The 17,674-nt window shown below is 41.2% G+C and overlaps 2 protein-coding genes across 2 annotated transcripts; both read left to right on the top strand.

The window, feature by feature from the left end:
- The first annotated feature begins 2,616 nt into the window (after positions 1-2,616).
- On the top strand, positions 2,617-7,466 carry srsf3b (serine and arginine rich splicing factor 3b). Its single transcript, XM_070844671.1, has 6 exons — positions 2,617-2,703; positions 3,586-3,796; positions 3,893-4,033; positions 5,995-6,033; positions 6,402-6,488; positions 6,762-7,466. Exons 2-6 carry the CDS (start codon positions 3,594-3,596, stop codon positions 6,787-6,789), a joined length of 498 nt encoding a protein of 165 aa, XP_070700772.1. The 5' UTR covers positions 2,617-2,703; positions 3,586-3,593; the 3' UTR covers positions 6,790-7,466.
- A 5,452-nt stretch (positions 7,467-12,918) lies between these two features.
- Positions 12,919-17,316, top strand: cdkn1a (cyclin dependent kinase inhibitor 1A). Its single transcript, XM_070846238.1, has 3 exons — positions 12,919-13,005; positions 15,752-16,199; positions 16,285-17,316. The coding sequence occupies exons 2-3, from the start codon at positions 15,758-15,760 to the stop codon at positions 16,338-16,340; spliced, it is 498 nt and encodes a 165-aa protein (XP_070702339.1). The 5' UTR covers positions 12,919-13,005; positions 15,752-15,757; the 3' UTR covers positions 16,341-17,316.
- Positions 17,317-17,674: the final 358 nt, after the last annotated feature.

Genomic DNA, 17,674 nt, shown 5'->3' on the forward strand with positions numbered 1-17,674 from the left:
ATACGATACGATACGATACGATACGATACGATACGATTTTCCAATAAATGTCGTAGTGGGCTGCCATTCAGGGCCAAAGCAACGCTGTACTTAACCACCGTCCTACACACTTTACAATGGTCCATTGTAAAGTGTGTAGAACAGTGGTTACTCCAATTTTTCGTCCTTCAAAAATCCAAATGTCTTCCAAGCTTAAGATTTTACATTTGATTGTGCTTTGTAAACTTTATGTTGTTGTTGCCGCCTCTGAAATCTGAAAACAGTTATAAGTAATTTGACTTTCTTTTAATTGCTTTTAGCCACTTGCAATCTTAGCAGGAAATGTCTGAGAACTATTCAATTAATACTGATCTGAAAAATAGGCTGTTTTGTTTTTGTTTTTGTTTTTTAAAACACCCAAGATTATTTTACTTTATTTCTTTCTATTTACTCTATCATTTATTCACATGAAATCTCAGCAGTGTCCACAATTTCATTCAGCTATGGAAAACTTGTGCTCGTGCATTACGCTTTAAAGATATTAGTGTCCATTGCAGCAAACTTACATACCAATCAGTATTTATTATGCATACTCACGACTTAGATTGTAATTAATTTTGTCATTTTTCCATTGTGAAGGCTCAAAAATTGTGTTTGGCTGGAGTGTGGGACTGGGACACGGTCACATAGTCGAAACAGATAAATACAAGGCGTCTTAAATGCAACTTTAAACTCGCAGCAATCCTCGCTCAGTGCGCATGCTCATTGCAACTGGCTCCAGATTGCGAAATAAATACTATTATCACTCCACTGAGGATCTAATGTCACGAACACGCCGTTTATAGTCATGACACACATCGTGGCTGTGGAAGCAAACGCTGCATTTCTGCATCTGCACGTATATTCAAATAGTGTGTAATAATTTGGCCCACAAGCCTCATTACAGCTCTGTGCCAGCCAGCACATAAAACCAGCAGCTCTAGTTTCAGCCTTGTAACGTAGTGTCCTCACGTATAAATGATTAAATACCTTTGTTTGAGTAACATGCACACATGGTTGCCGCCCAGCCGGATTACACTCCTCTACTCTTCCTCACTGAGGCTCAGCAGCATCTCTGCAGACCATCTGTGTAAAAGCTGACTGAAAGCTGCAGAAGGATGCAGAGTTCCAGACCCTCATGAACAGGATGAGCAGGTACAGACTGTGGTGAAGTTTTAAGTTTTATGAAATGGACAGACATTCAAGCCCAGCAGCATCTTCTTCCTCAGTTTCCCCCAGTGTTGGCAGGGGACCATCAATAAGTTACTGGTTAATTGACAGAAAAACGTTTTTCTCATTATATTCATGCTGACATGATGTTATTAGTTAAAGCAGGATTCAAATATGCTAAACTGAACAATTATTTTTATTGAAATATTTAAATAAAATATTTAAATCATAAATTAACAATCTAAATAAGTGCGCTACATGTAACCAATTCATTCTGATTTCAAATAATAATTTTCAACAATATCATCAATTCTGCATGAAGCTGAAAAACATTGTTCTGTTGTCTGTTTCCCAACATGAAAAATAAAACAAGCAACAATCTCATATTTTCTGTTTTCCCTGAAGATTTTGAGCATGCATCGAGACAATCTTGCACCTAATGTGAAAGCTGTTAAGCTCATTTGTATTTGCTTTATTTTATCATTTATTTATTATATGAAATGATTCATTTGTTTGAATGCTCCTATTGTTTCTTTATCCTCTGTGTCGTTTACTTTTGTTCAATGAACTGTACATTGTACATGATTTTATTCAATAAAGGTTCAATAGGATCATACCTATTATGGAGCCCTAACATGTGTTCTATAAACTGGATACTCAAGGCAAAGATGACGTCTATTCAGTCAATGAGAATTGCTCGCGTGGCACAGTTTATGGCTTCCAGGTTAAGTTTCAGGTTACTTGATATGGGCAGTAGTGTTCATCCCATCATGCCTCTGGTCCAGCTGTGCAGGTGAATGACATTCACATGGTCATTCTGAGAAAAAATGCCATTTCTGGTCTTTGGAGGGTTTTTTTTTTCTTACTAGAATTAAACCGTAGCTTAATATATATGATAGATAGAGTAATAACTGACTGCATTTATAGGTGTAGGCATCCTGTCAATATTTATATAGACGTCTGTTTTGAATGGTGGTCTAAGGAGAAAATACTTTTAGGGATTTTTCTTTGTAATACTGCAGGAGGCCACAGACAGAAAGTAGAGGCAGGTCTGAGTGCAGTTCATGCACCCCTGGTCCCTAACATGGATGGAGGGCCCCTCACTGAACATGTCGAAACAGCGCCACATACAGATTGACTCCCATACAGTGGCCAAATGTGGTATTGCGTCATATTAAAGTGTGCGCTCGTTAATGATTACCGGGTAAGCGCCTCAGTCATCCATTTTAAGTTCTCAATAAAATTCAGAATTGTTTAGGAAACATATCCCACTGAATTAAAGAATACGAGGTGTTTCAACTTCAGTTATGCGTTAAGAGATTGTTATATTCTATAGGTCTGGTGAGAAGGGAGGTTTACACACAATGCTGACTCACCCCGCCCCCCCGGGAGCAGCAGCCTGGCCATCACACTGACAAACAAACCTCCCGTCACGCCATTTTCCATCGACGAGTGAGAGGAACAAACGGAGAGCAGAGGCGCGGAGAGTCTGACCTGTAACCTGCTTCTAACACGGTAAAGTTTGGATCAGATCCACATTTCTGTGTCGTACCGACCGTTTAGGAATACAGTTTTTGTGGTCGATCAATCGCACCGCCTCAGTATTTAGTCCATGTGTTGATTTCTGTGATTGTTAGCGGAACCCTGCTGTTAGGCCCCAGAGAGCCGACAGCCATTTTAGCTACCGCTAAATACCTTTTAGCTCTCATTGGCTTCAAAACGTCGAAATATAATTATAAGCACAACATAAATAACCTTTTCTAGAGACAGAATATCGGTGTGCATCAATGTGAACACTATTAGCCAGTTAATTAAACAACTAAAGGTCAATTCAACATATTTAAGGACAGTGTTAGCTTAGCTACCCGGCGTGATGTTTCATGCGAAGCTAAAGTTAGCATAACGCTGGGCTCCTAAAGTAGGCCAAGCTGCTTTCTGTTTACAGACTTTTACAATAAATATCTGCATATGTGGTTCTCGGTTAAATGTAGTATGTTTTTCGTGTAACCATATCATTGAATGTTACACACATTTTGCTACATACGTTGTTTGGTCGTTAATTTTCATGTGTTGGCGAAAGCTACTTTGTACAATGCACATGAATGCTTATTTTCACACACCAGACTCCGTTAACTTTCTTTAATCCACAAAACTGTTTCAACAGTAAACGGGGGTGTGATGCATTTTGTTTTACCTGCTGGAGAAAGATCAGGTTTCCTGGGTTTGGTACAATGCAGGAGGGTTGCTGTCTTTGTCCTTCCAGGTTGTGACCTAATGTGATCTATCGTTGTTAACAGGCAGTAACTTGGAAATGTTTCTGTTTAAGGAAAAAACCTTTTAGTGAATTCTAAACTATCTGCTGCTTTAATAACCATATCTTTATTCATTGTTTTACAGATCCAGTCATGCATCGCGACTGTCCTTTAGACTGCAAGGTCTATGTTGGAAATTTGGGCAACAATGGAAACAAGACAGAGTTAGAAAGAGCATTTGGCTACTACGGTCCCCTCCGCAGTGTTTGGGTGGCCAGGAACCCTCCAGGCTTCGCTTTTGTAGAGTTTGAAGATCCCAGAGATGCAACTGATGCAGTGCGTGAGCTTGACGGAAGGTAGGCACCCAACTAACCACAGTAGAGATATAGTGGCCAAACAAAGACAAACAAGACTCACCTTGTTACAGTGGTTAATGACTGTTTCTTTCATAGGACGTTGTGTGGTTGCCGGGTGCGAGTAGAGCTGTCCAACGGTGAGAAGCGCAGCCGCACCCGTGGCGCTCCGCCTTCATGGAGCAGGCGTCCTCGAGACCGAGATGACTACAGGCGTCGTAGCCCACCGCCCAGGCGAAGGTGACCTATCATGTTGTTGTTTGACAGCGACCAGATGATCTATTTTGTACTGTAAACCTGCTCTGTGGCTTAATGATTCCACTCTCTTACCCACAGTATTATTTCCTGCTCACCTGCTTATGATTTTCTAGTGTTTGAAATCTTTTCTGACGATTATGCATTTGTGATTGCTGCAGTGTGTACGGTTTGCAGTTTCATCTTCATTGATATTATTGGTCATCTTGTGTAGGGAGTTGAACAAATTATTGACCATTATTTGGTCATATCCAAATAATGAAACAGGATATTATACTAGGTTGTGTAGTGAAGCCTTTCAATTGCAAAATGCATCTTAAAATCTGACCTACAAGACAGCACGTCAGCTTTAGGCACTAATGCTTCTTTTGAGGTGTATATTTTTGTTGTGCACTCTCAAAAGGTTTCTACATTTTAACTGCTGTAAAATGGCAAAAATAGGTCTGTGGAATGGGATTAGGCAATTCTAGTGTCAGAAATAGTATAGTCTGTTAAAAATTTTGGTGGGGGGTATGAAAGTGCCAAATGTGATGCATTTTTTTCTTTTTGTTGAGGATGCATTTTATTTTTCATCTATATTAATAAGAATGAAACCCGTTGCAGAGCCACCACCATGCCTCTTCTCACCACCCTCTGAGTCAATCAACTAGTCCTCTTTCAGCATCATGTGACTGCTGACCATCGTGCCCCAATCAGCTTGGCTGGTGCTGTCACATGACCCAGGCATGGCCAGTCGTCAGGTTGCACCAGCCCATTGGTTCCTCAGCATGCCGTTTTCAACCTCCTCCTCCTTCAACCTTAACCCAAACGGCAGTGGCCCACCTCACATTCCCGACCAATCAGCGTATTACGTTCCCAAATGTCTACAACCTACCAGCAGCAGCCTTCGGCTAACCAATTAAAGCAGGAAAAAAGCCACAGCCAGCCCCCATCTGCCTGCCACCTAATCACCTTGCAGCATCTGGCCAGTCCTATTCAGCCAATTCTACCTACCCGGCCGACAGTCTGCCTCCCTTTCGTCATATCTAGCTTGTTGAAAACCAAAAATACTAGTAAGTTTTCCTGCTTCATTCAGTACACTGCTGATTACAGTTTTGAAAGTGAAGAGACAGCTGGTTTGAAAAGGTTGTTCTTTTTTTTTCTCCTTTTTTTTCTCTAATTATTTGAAGCATAAATCTGGAACTTCACATGTCCAGAGATTTCGATTATAGACGCTCATCTGGTATGTCTTGGGGCTCTGAGCAGATTTATGAAGTCACACAAATCGAAACTCTTCTCAACCCCTCAAAGAATATCAAAAGTTTGTTGTGCTGTATGGTTGGTTTAAGCAGATCATAGCCTGGTTGCTTCTGGAAACTTATTTCCAGTGTCCAACATATTTTTTTTACTAGCTTCCAGTTTCTTATAGTCTTCCTTTAGTGCAGTGGACCATTTTCATACCGATGGTGGCCTGTGTGTCTTGTTATTCCCACACTATGGCCAGTCCACAGTTTGGCATTAAATACACTGATATGGTTGTTGCTAGTTATCACACGTTGGTTTTGTAGTAAGCTTTGAGGTTCATACATCATGAAAAATCACTTACAAATTGTAGGACATATCATACTTTACCACTTCAAATTAAAAACTGGGGTTCACACTGGTGACTTTATATAAAGATGCACATGGCACTGTGGGATAGGTGAGTGATAATTCCTAACCACCTGCCATCTTTATGCACTAGGTCCATTGCTGGTGAATTATATTTTCTGATTGAGATAGCTGTTTTCCTGGAGAAAAACTCATGTGTTTTTGTTCTATTTTGAGTTACTGAGATAGACAAAGGGCCGTGTTGAAGGAGGCCCATAATACATTTTTTAAAAAGGGTTATTAAAATAGTCTGGAGCTCTACGGGGGTCGAGGCATCTGTGTTTGTTCTTAACACTGTTTTCATTTTCCCTGCGCAGATCCCCACGCAGGAGGAGCTTCAGCCGCAGTCGAAGCAGGTACGTCAGTGTTTTTTGTCTCTCCACATGTAGCACATCCTACTGTATATCAGCATATGTAAAGGGTGTTTTAAAAGAAGGTCTTGCATATATTTATGCATGACTATGTAATCATTTCTGCATGAAATCTCGTGTAGTCATTAGGGTTTGATAGCATTTCATAGAAACCGAATCCAGTATCAAATCCACTTCTGGATCTGGATCCTAATAAACTAACTTGGAGAGAGAAAAGGTTTAATGAGACATTTTGGTGTTTTGCTGATCTGGAACAAGAGCCAAAATGGAACCAGTCAAGCACCTCACATAAGAGGCAAACATGACCAGCATGTAGAAAATGTTTACTTACTGGGATGGTTTGGCTTTTGCAGGTCTTTCTCCAGAGACAGGAGGAGGGAGAGGTCCCTCTCCCGGGACAGGAACCACAAACCTTCGAGATCTTTCTCACGATCAAGGAGGTACTGATATATTTTGAGCTGTCTGAGATAATTTCAGTCTGATATCCTAACAGATATTTAAGGGTTTGATGAGCTTTTATCTATTGGGGCGGCTGTAAATCTCTTTGGGGTTCCTCTAGATATCACTGTACCACTGACCGTCACACTCATACGTGGCAAAGCAGCATACAACTTCCTGCTAGGCCTTGTTGGTTTGGGTGTGGTACTGCGGCGTGTTTAGCAACAGTGTGGTCGGTCAGTCTGGCTTTTAACCACTTGTTTTCTTCCCTACAGCCGCTCCAGATCCACTGACAGGAAATAGAGGAATGTCTGTCAGGTGCAAAGGGAGCTGAAGATGAACGGTTGTACAGGAGGCGTTTGCCGTTTCATATGATGGACTTCAACATGGCCGTGTGGTCATTTTTTGTGTTGGATTTTTTTAAAACAATCATACATTTTAGTGTCTCTCCCCCCTATTCTTGTCACAGTAGTTTTCAAATACATTGAGTGGGTCTGTACAGGTGATGTCTCACCTCAGTCATGTCCGTGTTGTCGGCCCTGAAACAGTTGTGCCACTCAGCATTCCAGTTCACCAGTTATTCTCTTAGGAGCTTTGGTTTTTGTCAATGAATGTACTGTGTAGTTTGACATAGTGTTACTAGTTAATTTTCATTTTGTACATGCCAGCATCTTTTTTTTTGTGGTGTTTTTAAAAGAAAGGTGGGGATGATTTGTATGAAAGTCCCTCCTTTTCATTGTCTTTGAAGCCAGCCTATTTTCAACGTGCTACTTTCTTACTTCATAATGAAGGTTTCCATCTGTTAATGGTTGGCTATTTGTAATAAACGCGCCCCCTCATCCAAGATGCACAACTGTGGCATTGATTTAAAAAAAAAAAAAAGTGTAATGAACACGTGTAATTTTTGTCTGAAGTTTTCCATTTTTTTTCTGTTTGATACTACGTGAAATGGTCTCAATTAAAAATACAGTTGATTAAGAAAAAAAGCCCCCATTGTTTAAATATATTTCTTTTTATTGTCTTTCCTGTGTCTAAAGGGGTCAAAAGAACACCTTCATTTTGAGGCCAGTGCAATTTGGCTTGTGGCCTTCATCAGGGTCATTAAGAAAAACATTAGACAACATTTGCATAGGGTAGGTAGGAAGCAGAAAAAAGGGTTTTTTTTGGTTTGTTTTTTTTAATAAAAGGACTATTGCATACTAAAACACGTCAGCCAGCCTACAAAGACTGGTTGGGCATATGGTCCTGTGGCTTCAGGCCAATTGTTTTCCCAGAGAGGCAGAGGGAGTGTCCAGTAAGGGACGTGGGTGACACCATATTTGGTCTATATGCTGCAGAAGTGCAGCATTTCCTGCTTTATGCTCACCCTATTTAAATGTTTGTAGTGTGTTTCACGATAACCCTGAGGAACGCCACACACCAAAATGTGCTGTGGAGTTGTGCCAGAAACCCCTGCTTGTCTGTCCTGAGTAAAATACCAAAATACTGTATTATTCTCATCCACCCAGTCTTTTCCCCACAAGAGGGCACTCCTACAGCATCAAAGCTCCAGATCACAGTCTGAATATTTAGCTCACAGTGACTTTCACATAAACTTAATCAGAACAAATAAAAGTGGCTTTAGTTGATTCCTCTGCCAGCTGGTTTAGGCTCCAGTTTGTTTGGTTCAGGTAACATACTGCTTTCCTCTTATTTGATCATTTGTACTGATAATTATCAGTTTTACAACTAGCAACTTCCATGCATTTCCTTATGTCTGTCAGTGATCCACATCAAAGTGACTTGGTGGTGCTGTTGACATTTGGCTTTGTATCCAGGGACAATTAAAATAATGATGTATTTTAACATTTTATATCATCTACTTATTTATAATGGTCAGCACAACTAATGGCATAGTAGAAAGAGAATTTTGGCCCATAATGATTAAAATTGGTCAAGGCTCCAAATCTCCATCTGTTTTGTAGTACATATTTGTATTAGTTTCTTATTTGTACTGATATCCATAAAAAATTATTAAGGAATTATAAATAAATCTTTCAAAATATCTTAAGATTTAAACAGTTCAGATAATTTTGGAGATATGTTTTATTGGTGATACAATTTTGTCAAAAAATCTAGTGAAAAGCTTTTGCCTAAATGAAATGCAGATATCTGTGATGTGAATCATGTTAATGCACGTTGTGCCTGATATTGAATGCTTGTTGCTGCAGTAAAGTAGAAGATGTTTGAGGAGACATTTTGTCATTTCAGATGCCTTTAATTGGAGGCTCCATAGTAAACATCCAATCAACAAAAATAAAAAGTTAATAAGAACAATGAAGGCTTATATAGATGTCCGAAGAGTTGTGATTAATTTGAAATACTACAAGTGAGTGGATAGGTGAGGTTGTTTCCTTCATACTGTGAGGAAGGACTCAAGTAAAGCTGTCCCCGCAAATTTCCCTCCTTTTCTGTCGTACACGATGTGCGGTGTGATGTCGTTATGTAAGCCGGAGAGTTTAACCTTTTCTCCAGTGTAGATAAGTGATAAGACATCCAAATAACAGTGCCCCTGTGCTGCTGTGTGTCTGCAGACTGTTAAGAGCTCCTGTGGAGGCAGAGAGACATGGCTCACCTGGAGCGCATCGTGTAAACATCAGAACTTAATGTAATAATATCATCAGAAAAGAGGACACTTCTCCCGCTGCTCTTCCCACTCAGTCCAGTACTTTTCTCCGGTCACACCCCCAACGAGCCCACGGCTCCCCGTTCACGCTCACAGTCCACGTGAACCGGCGTGACACTCACACTCCGGTCTCAAATCTCCGCGCGCTTTTTCTCTTCCCTCCCTCCGCCCACGTGTTACTCGAGCTCTGGTGACGTAACAGAAGCGGCGATTCACCGTATCCAAGGAGACGGGTCCCACACTGTGGAGTCGCGGGAATCCACTCGGAAAGCTGCGGTGTTTCACACCCACTGTTATGTAATGTGGTGACTGTCGTCCACAGAGAGCAGAGGGTGAGGAAGGAGCAGCGTGAAAACCCCAGGGGAGGCTTGTGGGAGCTAATTTTAGATTTGGTCACTGAGTTTCATTTATCTGTCTGTCTGACCTTCTGACCTGTGGGCAATAAGATGGCTACAGTGTCTCTTTGAATAATCCTCTTTAATCGACAGGACAAAACAGTGTAGGCTACACCCACCTGTAGACATCTGTCTGATACACCCAGAAGTACCGCAGCACCATCGAGAGCATCCTCACAAACTGCATCACCGTGTGGTTTGGGAGCTGCACGGCGGCGGAGAGGGCGGCTCTGCATAGAGTGGTGAAGGCAGCTCAGAGGATCATCGGGCTGGAGCTCTCTCACCTCAACACACTCTGTGCCAGCAGACTGAGGAAGAAGGCCAGGAGCATCACACTGGACACCACACACCCTGGAAACCCCCTGTGAAATCCACCACGAACAGGCTGAGGAACAGCTTCTACCCCAGAGCTGTGGCCTCCATCACACCCCTCCCCCCTGTTTCTACAAATTCCTAACCAGGACGACCTCAGTAGCCTCTAAGCAGAGGCTAGCTGCACTATCTTATACATACACTGTTACTCACTTTTTTCATCTTTCATGTTTCATGCTGCATTGCACTGTTCTGTACATAGTGTTTATACCGTAACTGTTATTCTTGATAATTGTGTATATTCTTGAATATTGTATATATATTTTTCCTTTTGCCTATTTTTATTTTTTATTTTTATATCTTTATTTATTGTCTTTATTGTCTTGTTTATAAATTTCATATGGGAGAGGTCAGACGGAATTTCATTATACTTTGCTGTTTAATGACAATAAACCTGATTCTGATTCTGTCCCTCCTAACATCAACTCCAAGGCAAAGGGGACAGGACATAGCAACTTAATATATGAAGAAATAAAAGCTATACATTTTTTTTGTATTTAATGGTTACCTTGATTCTGCAAGTCGATGATACTGAACAATTACTGAAATATATATAACTCACCACAATATACTGTGCAGCTTGATACGCAACATACATTCGTATTGTAAAGGTAAGTAATTAGAATAACCTAATAAAATGTGGGTAAATCTATCTATCTATCTATCTATCTATCTATCTATTCTTCAGTAATTTGTCAGACAAAATACTGCACAACAATCTATAATAATTCTCTGACACAGGATCATTACAACTCTGGCAAATCATCACGGCGGCCATTATTTTATCATTCATCACAGTGACTATGAGGTAAACGGTAGAAATACTGCATCGCAAAGTAATCCACCCGGATTGTGTGCTTGCATGTATCACATGTATCTGGAGTCACATCACATCAGGATGCCGTACATTTTGTTAGTGAAGGCATTAGGTAGCCCCACGTGACCCTTGCGTGTTCAGGTTATATTCTTTATGATATACAACCAGTGGCAGTGACAGGTAATAAAGCTGCAAAGAGCAGAACTCAATAAATAGTTAATTAAGTGTCCAAGCGTATGCGCTTCATTTGGCTCCATCTGACCTAAAACCGAATCACAGTGGATTCAGAACAAAGGCCTGAATATGATGAAGCGCATGATGATGATGATGATTTGGTGAGGCTCGCAGACCCTCTGCTCTGTGCACCTGCCTTATAGTTGAGAGATAATAAAGTGTCTACTCAGCTGTACAAATGATGAGCCTGTTTGTGTGGCCCCACAGCTGCTGCTCACTAACAAACAGTGTGCACTAACTGTATCTGTCAGTTTAATGAAAATGTCATTAACTCCACTGCATATCACCACTGAATATGGTTGTGCTGTGGATTCGTGAGCAGCTTCCAAGTTCCAGTGTGTTTCTCTTGTGTCCCGTCCGTCACCTGCTCAACAAAAGACCCAGTGTGACAAGGGGGTAACCTAGTTGGGCCTTTATACGCTGCATCCTACAGTTAGGACTCTTGTTGTCATGGTGGGAACTAGGCTGAGGGGCAGCGGGACGGCATTGAGTGTGAGGAGATAATCAAACCTGGCTTCAACAACAAGATGATGAAGTTGAAGAGTGAACAGTGTGGAAGTCAATGGGTTTTAAGAGGCTTGTGACAGGGAGTTATAACAAATCAGATCTGGCATATTGTCACCGTTCCTTTCAAAGCTTTATCATTTATCTTTTTACAGGTGAATGAGTTGCTCAATTCTGTTTCAAAACTTTATTAAATGCTTTTGAGACAAAAATCTCAAAGTAAAGCTTATTGAAAGAGTAGAGTGGCGTTTGTTCTAGATGGCAGCATGGGTGTAATTCTATTGTACTGACTGTTGTACTTTTTACTCCAGTGCATCCAGATTTTACACATAAAACATATGATCACGTTTTTTTTATTGATTTATTCATTGATATACAAAAACACATCAGTCCATGTTACTGTCTGCGAGCAAACATATGCAGGTCTCTGCACATGAGATGTAGCTTCTGTTGTTCTTTACAGGCTGCAGTGACACATTTTGAATTCATCACCACCATCATGAGTTTAAGGAGATGCACTCCTTCAAATACAGAATATTCAGAGCAACCTGAACTTTGTTCCTAAATTTTAATGTCAAACAATCATGCCAAGCAGAAAAGGAATGGAGTAAAATGTTACAAATGTTATAAATTAAACTACCATCAGTAGCCTAAACAGAGATGTAGTGGAGTAAAAAGTACAATATTTCCCTCTGAATTGTAGTGAAATAGAAGTACAAAGTAGCAGAAAATGGAAATACTCAAGTCAAGTCCAAATATCCTAAAAAATGTACTTCAGTACAGATCATGATTGATGTTGTTTTCCACCACTGCTGAACTCAGAGGATGACAAAACACATGCACATACATTAACCCCTTACAACAAATAAAAAAATGTACGCACAGTTATATTGTATATATAGCCCCTCAGATCTAAGATGTCTTAAATATATTGATGTCATTTTCTTATCATTTATATGACTTCTATACTTATATCTACTTATATTTTGTTATTTACCTTGCTGTATTTCAGGTAATATTACTCAATTATTTTTGTTACACATTCAAAATGTACTGATCAACAGCTGAAGGTTTATATTTTTCAATTAAAATATGTAATAACAAGAAGAAGAAGAAGAAGAAGAAGAAGAAGAACACATCCGGGTTACTGCGCCGCTGCTCCCTGTCATGCGCAGTAGAAAGTAGCCGGACCGTCATGAGCTGGAGTTTCCTCTCTTCATGTGAGCCAACTCTTCACGTGTGCTCATGTGTTTACCGGACGAGAGCACACGTGCGTGGGCCCGCCTCTCCACGGGAGATGAGGCTCCCCGCCCACCGAGACTTCATAAAACTTTAGCCCGAGTCCAAAACCGTGAGAATACTTGAAGAAAGGGGCTCTATTCGGCACTGAAGTTGTACTTCTTTTACTCGCTAAGTTCCAGCAGCTTGGAGCAGTTTGTGTTTTTACAGAAGAGCTGCTGTGAAAAATCAGGAAAAAGGACACATAAACAGCAGCTTCATTCAGCAGGACTGGACCGCAGCCGACTGATAATGTAAGTTAAATAACTCTAAACTAATGTTTTTTAACACTACATGAGCTTAACTTTGTGTTTTATTATTTTTATTATTTTTGAAAACCTCTTTAGAAACAACTGTCCACATTATACGCATGTGTAGCTTGTATACTAAACTATAAAGTCTACTTTTATGCTTTTACATTGTCCATTAGTATATTTTAAGTATCACACATGATATGTTTACAGGACTGATTTATTCCACCACCAGTGTGACTTGAAGTTATGTGTTTATTTCTATGTTTCACTGCGGGGTTCAGTCAGTTTATCTAGTCTGGAAAACTCAGTCAGGGTTGTTCGCGTGTGTGTGTGTGTGTGTGTGTGTGTGTGTGTGTGTGTGTGTGTGTGTGTGTGTGTGTGTGCGTGCCTGTGCCTGACAGCCCAGTCTGACTGCTCAACACGAGCTCCAGCCTCACGTGGGGCCAGTAGTAAACTGGGCAGGAGCCTCTGCAGCTCGTGCGGAGCTCTTTCTCCCGCCACAGACCTTGAATCATCCAGCCCCGCCCGGCTTGGCCCGGCTTGGCCCGCCCCCCTCTCTGACGTGTTATCCCGTGAGGCTCTCTTTCTCAGCTGCTGCCCTCATTTTTTCCACACCACTTCACCCAAGACAGACGAGGGGTTTTTACTAGACTTTTCTCAAACCACTTCGATCAGATCTCCTCCACTGAGTGAGGAAGGAGCAGCCACGATTAATTAAAACAAAAATCATCATCCATTTTGTCCCTGTGACACCCTCTACCAATTTAATTATACTTATTTAAATATAATTAATGTTTTAAACCACTTAAGGAAAAACCTTCTAGTAAGCTGCTGCCACACCCTCAGAGACCCTCAGTCCAGTCTGGTGACTTTTGCTGTCTGACTGTAAAAACAAAAACCTTAACTAAACTTTTGTTAGACCCCTGGACTCCTTACATTTATTAGTTCCTGTAATAAATAGCGATAAACCCCATACTGATAATATTCATTAATATTTTAGTATCAATTACCTCATACCTCATTTTAAAACACCAAGTAATGATGGTGAACAGATCAAAAGATATATTTTTTATAAATATGTATTGATAGAGAGATATTAATTCCAGTCAATGCTACAGCTCCTTAACTACTAAACTGTGAACAAGAATGCTAATGTTTCTTCTCACAGTTATTGTCGCTTACAGCATTTCTTGGATTGTGTTAAACTGAACATGAATGAACTACAGTTCCTGGAAAAATGCCACATTTCCTGACCCCGGTCTGCTCCGCTCCGCTCCGCTGTGCTGAGAGGCTGCGGCCAAGTCAGATTAAGTAGCAGGTCAGGTTTTACCAGACTTGTATCCATATTTCTATATTTTTTTCAAAAACACGAGATGGGCTTTAAAGTAGCCGTCAGTCCGAGTCAAACTGAAGTTCATGTGTCTGACTGGTGGATCTGTTTGTTGGCAGGTTTGTGTCCCTCATCCTCATAAAACAGTTTCTATCCTTTAGATAAAGTAAAATCTATTTAATCAGCATCAGTAAACGTCATTAGTGTCTCTTATATTATCATTATTCTAATTACAATGACCTGTCCTCTCCTAAAGTGCTTCAGTTGGATAATTAGGTTGAGTTTCTCCTGGTTGTTCCCTTAAATGAACGTCCTGCCCAGCCCTCCCAGATCACTGTAATGACTTATTATTGTCATGAGACTCTGCTGATTCCTTCCTGTACCTCTTACAGGAAAGTTCCATTACCATTTAACCTTTACACTTGCAAATATATACATGTGAAGGGCACTGATTTCATAATAGGATTCAGAAAACCCATAACATCCATCCATAATATCCCCCATTATATTATTTATATCCTAACATCTATGATAATTAATAAATAGTCCAGATTAGCGGCTCATGTAAGTCTTTAAATTGAGCTGTCTGTCTGTAGATGGTGTATTATCGCCACCTAGTGGTGACTGATCACATGCTCTGCTGAGGACTTGCCCCTACATGTCTGTGTGAGATTATGTCCAGGCATGTACCAGTGATTCACACTGGAGGGCTCAGTGAGTCACTGGCTGGCTGCTGTCTTATAAAGAGCTCTGCAGAAACACCAGGCTGATATTCTCTGTTGGTCTCATCGAGGAAACTTGACTAAACTGACCAGAGCCATGGTAAGCCTGACATCCGAGGGCAGTGAAAAAAGACTTCTGTTTTAGGTTATATCAAATGGATTTTTTGGCGTTGATTGGTTTGATGATTGATTAATTTAGATTTGTGTTAAAATTCAGATTTCTGGGAATCAGTGCTGCTGTGATTAGTTGATTGTCAGGAAATTACTTGGGAGTAAATTTAGATAATTGATTTGTTCTTGGGAAGCTCGGTGGTGAAGTGGTTAGCACTGCTGTCACAGCAAGAAGGTTTCAGTTTTGAATCTGCAGTCAGTTTGAACCTGGGGCCTTTCTGTGTGCAGTTTTTTAATGTTCTCCCGCGCTTGTGTGGATTTTCTCTTGGTACTCCAGCTTCCTTCCACAGTCCAAAGACCTGCAGGTTAACTCGTGACTCTAAATTGCCTGTGAGTGTGAGTGTGAATGGTTGTCTGTCTTTAGTTGTCGGCCCTCTGATTGACTGCTGACCAGTCCAGGGTGTACTCCGCCTATTGCCCAATGACAGCTGGGATTGCACCCTGCTGAGAGTCACCACGATTGTCTCAGCTGATGTTGAGCAGCTTTTCAACTAACCGCTGGTCTTGTCTCTGTTTCCTGCAGTGTAGGATGATGGCTACTCACAAGCGGATCCTGACCCCCCCGAGGAAAGGCCCCACTCGACGAAGCCTGTTTGGCCCAGTGGACCGAGAGCAGCTGCAGATGGAGTACCAGGCCGCCCTCAGGAAAGACCTGGAGGAGACGTCACTGCGCTGGGGCTTCGACTTCATCTCGGATAAACCTCTGGACAGCAGCGATTTCCAGTGGGAGGCTATCCCAGGCACCAAGGTGCCGCTGCTCTACAGATCCTGCCTGCTGGAGCAGGCTGAGGGCCAGAGGGCGCCAGAGGCAGCAGTTACACCCAAGAGAGGAAGGGTGGGGCTGGCAGAGAGCGAGAAGGAGAACATCCCGTGCACGCCAGAGAAGTGTGCATTCAACCTGGAGAACATGGAGAAAACACCGGGGAGAAGAGAGAGCGGTGGGCTGAAGAGGAAACAGACAAACATTACAGGTACAGACTCAGATATTCTTCGTGTGAATGAGTTCTTGTCGGTTTGATTTGCATGAGTTTAACACCCTGTTCTCTATCCCAACAGATTTCTACCCAGCTAAAAGAAAAATGGTTGGGATGCCACGTAAATCCGGCGAGTGATTTCTTTGGTGCAGTTTCCTGCAATGGTGCCAATACTCCAAAAGCACCACACAGACAGTACTACACTCAGGAAAACTACATTCTGCACATACGTCACAGAGTCTTGTACCCAGTGAATCATCTAACAAACGAAGGGACCTCAGCAACACATTATCACTATATGGTTAATTAGGGTACTGTATTCACTCTGAGGGGGTTGGTGTTTTTCCCCAGTGGCAAGAAGGGGGCATTTGAGCAGAGAAGATTAACAGTAATCTCTTGAATCAGCGGATTTATACTCATTTGGATCATGGGGATGCCAAAGTGTTGACTGTCATTTCCTACTGTACATTCCACAGAGCTGGAAAACACTTTCTGGGTTGTAGTACCTCTGTACCCGTTGCAGTACAGACAGATGATGGATGAACACATTACTGTACACACTTGAAACAGATGCCATGTCTGTAAAAACTCATTCTGCCTCACTGGGAAATTAGGGAGTGGATGTGACTAAACTGCAGAATGACTTGAAAGGGTAGAGAATGGATGAAGCTTGTGTTTAAATCCACTATTGTTTTTCTACAATGTTATTCTTTATGTGTATCTTTAAGGGCTCGGGGTCTCTTTTTTTACGAGCACTTCATGTGCAAAGTGTATTATACTTTGTATATCCAGATGTACTGTGGCGTTTCCTCCACCATCATGTATTCAATGGAAAATGCTTGAAGAGTTTTGATATCACGTACATCCAGTTGCTTTGCTTAGATTATTAATGACAGAAGTGCCATCATGTCCTCTTCCATTCCTTCCAGCTACTGTATGCCAATTGATTTTCCAAACAAGTGCCCAGACTGACATGTGTACAGCACCAGATAGTGTAGGTTAGAAGTGTAGCACCATGTCTTTGAAAGACTAAATGTAGGTTTATTTAGATATATATCAGACATTTATCTATAGAGTTTAATGCAGCACTGTTAAGTAGCAGAATCATAAATAAGCGTTGCAGTATTGCACATACATCTGATAGCCGGTGTATCCAAAGCACCCAGCTTCAAGTGCCTTTGCAGCATTTGTTTCAGTATTTGAAACTCCATAAAGGACAATCAGAAGAAAGTGTTCACAGAAGCAAATGTGTTATTTACTAAGCTAAAGCTGAGCGCTGTTCTTTTCTATTTGGATACACAGTGCAATTATAACAGAGAATGTGTCATTGCCTGCCTCAAAACAGATCATATGTTTGGTCATGACACTTATTTTTGTCTATGTTGGCAAATCCTGCTGCTATGGGTAATCTGAATGGGTGTCACATAAGGTCACTGTAATGCTAATCCTTACAAACTGACAGCTTCGCCGCT

Source organism: Pempheris klunzingeri, chromosome 2, assembly GCF_042242105.1.
Source record: "Pempheris klunzingeri isolate RE-2024b chromosome 2, fPemKlu1.hap1, whole genome shotgun sequence".
Lineage (NCBI taxonomy): Eukaryota > Metazoa > Chordata > Actinopteri > Acropomatiformes > Pempheridae > Pempheris > Pempheris klunzingeri.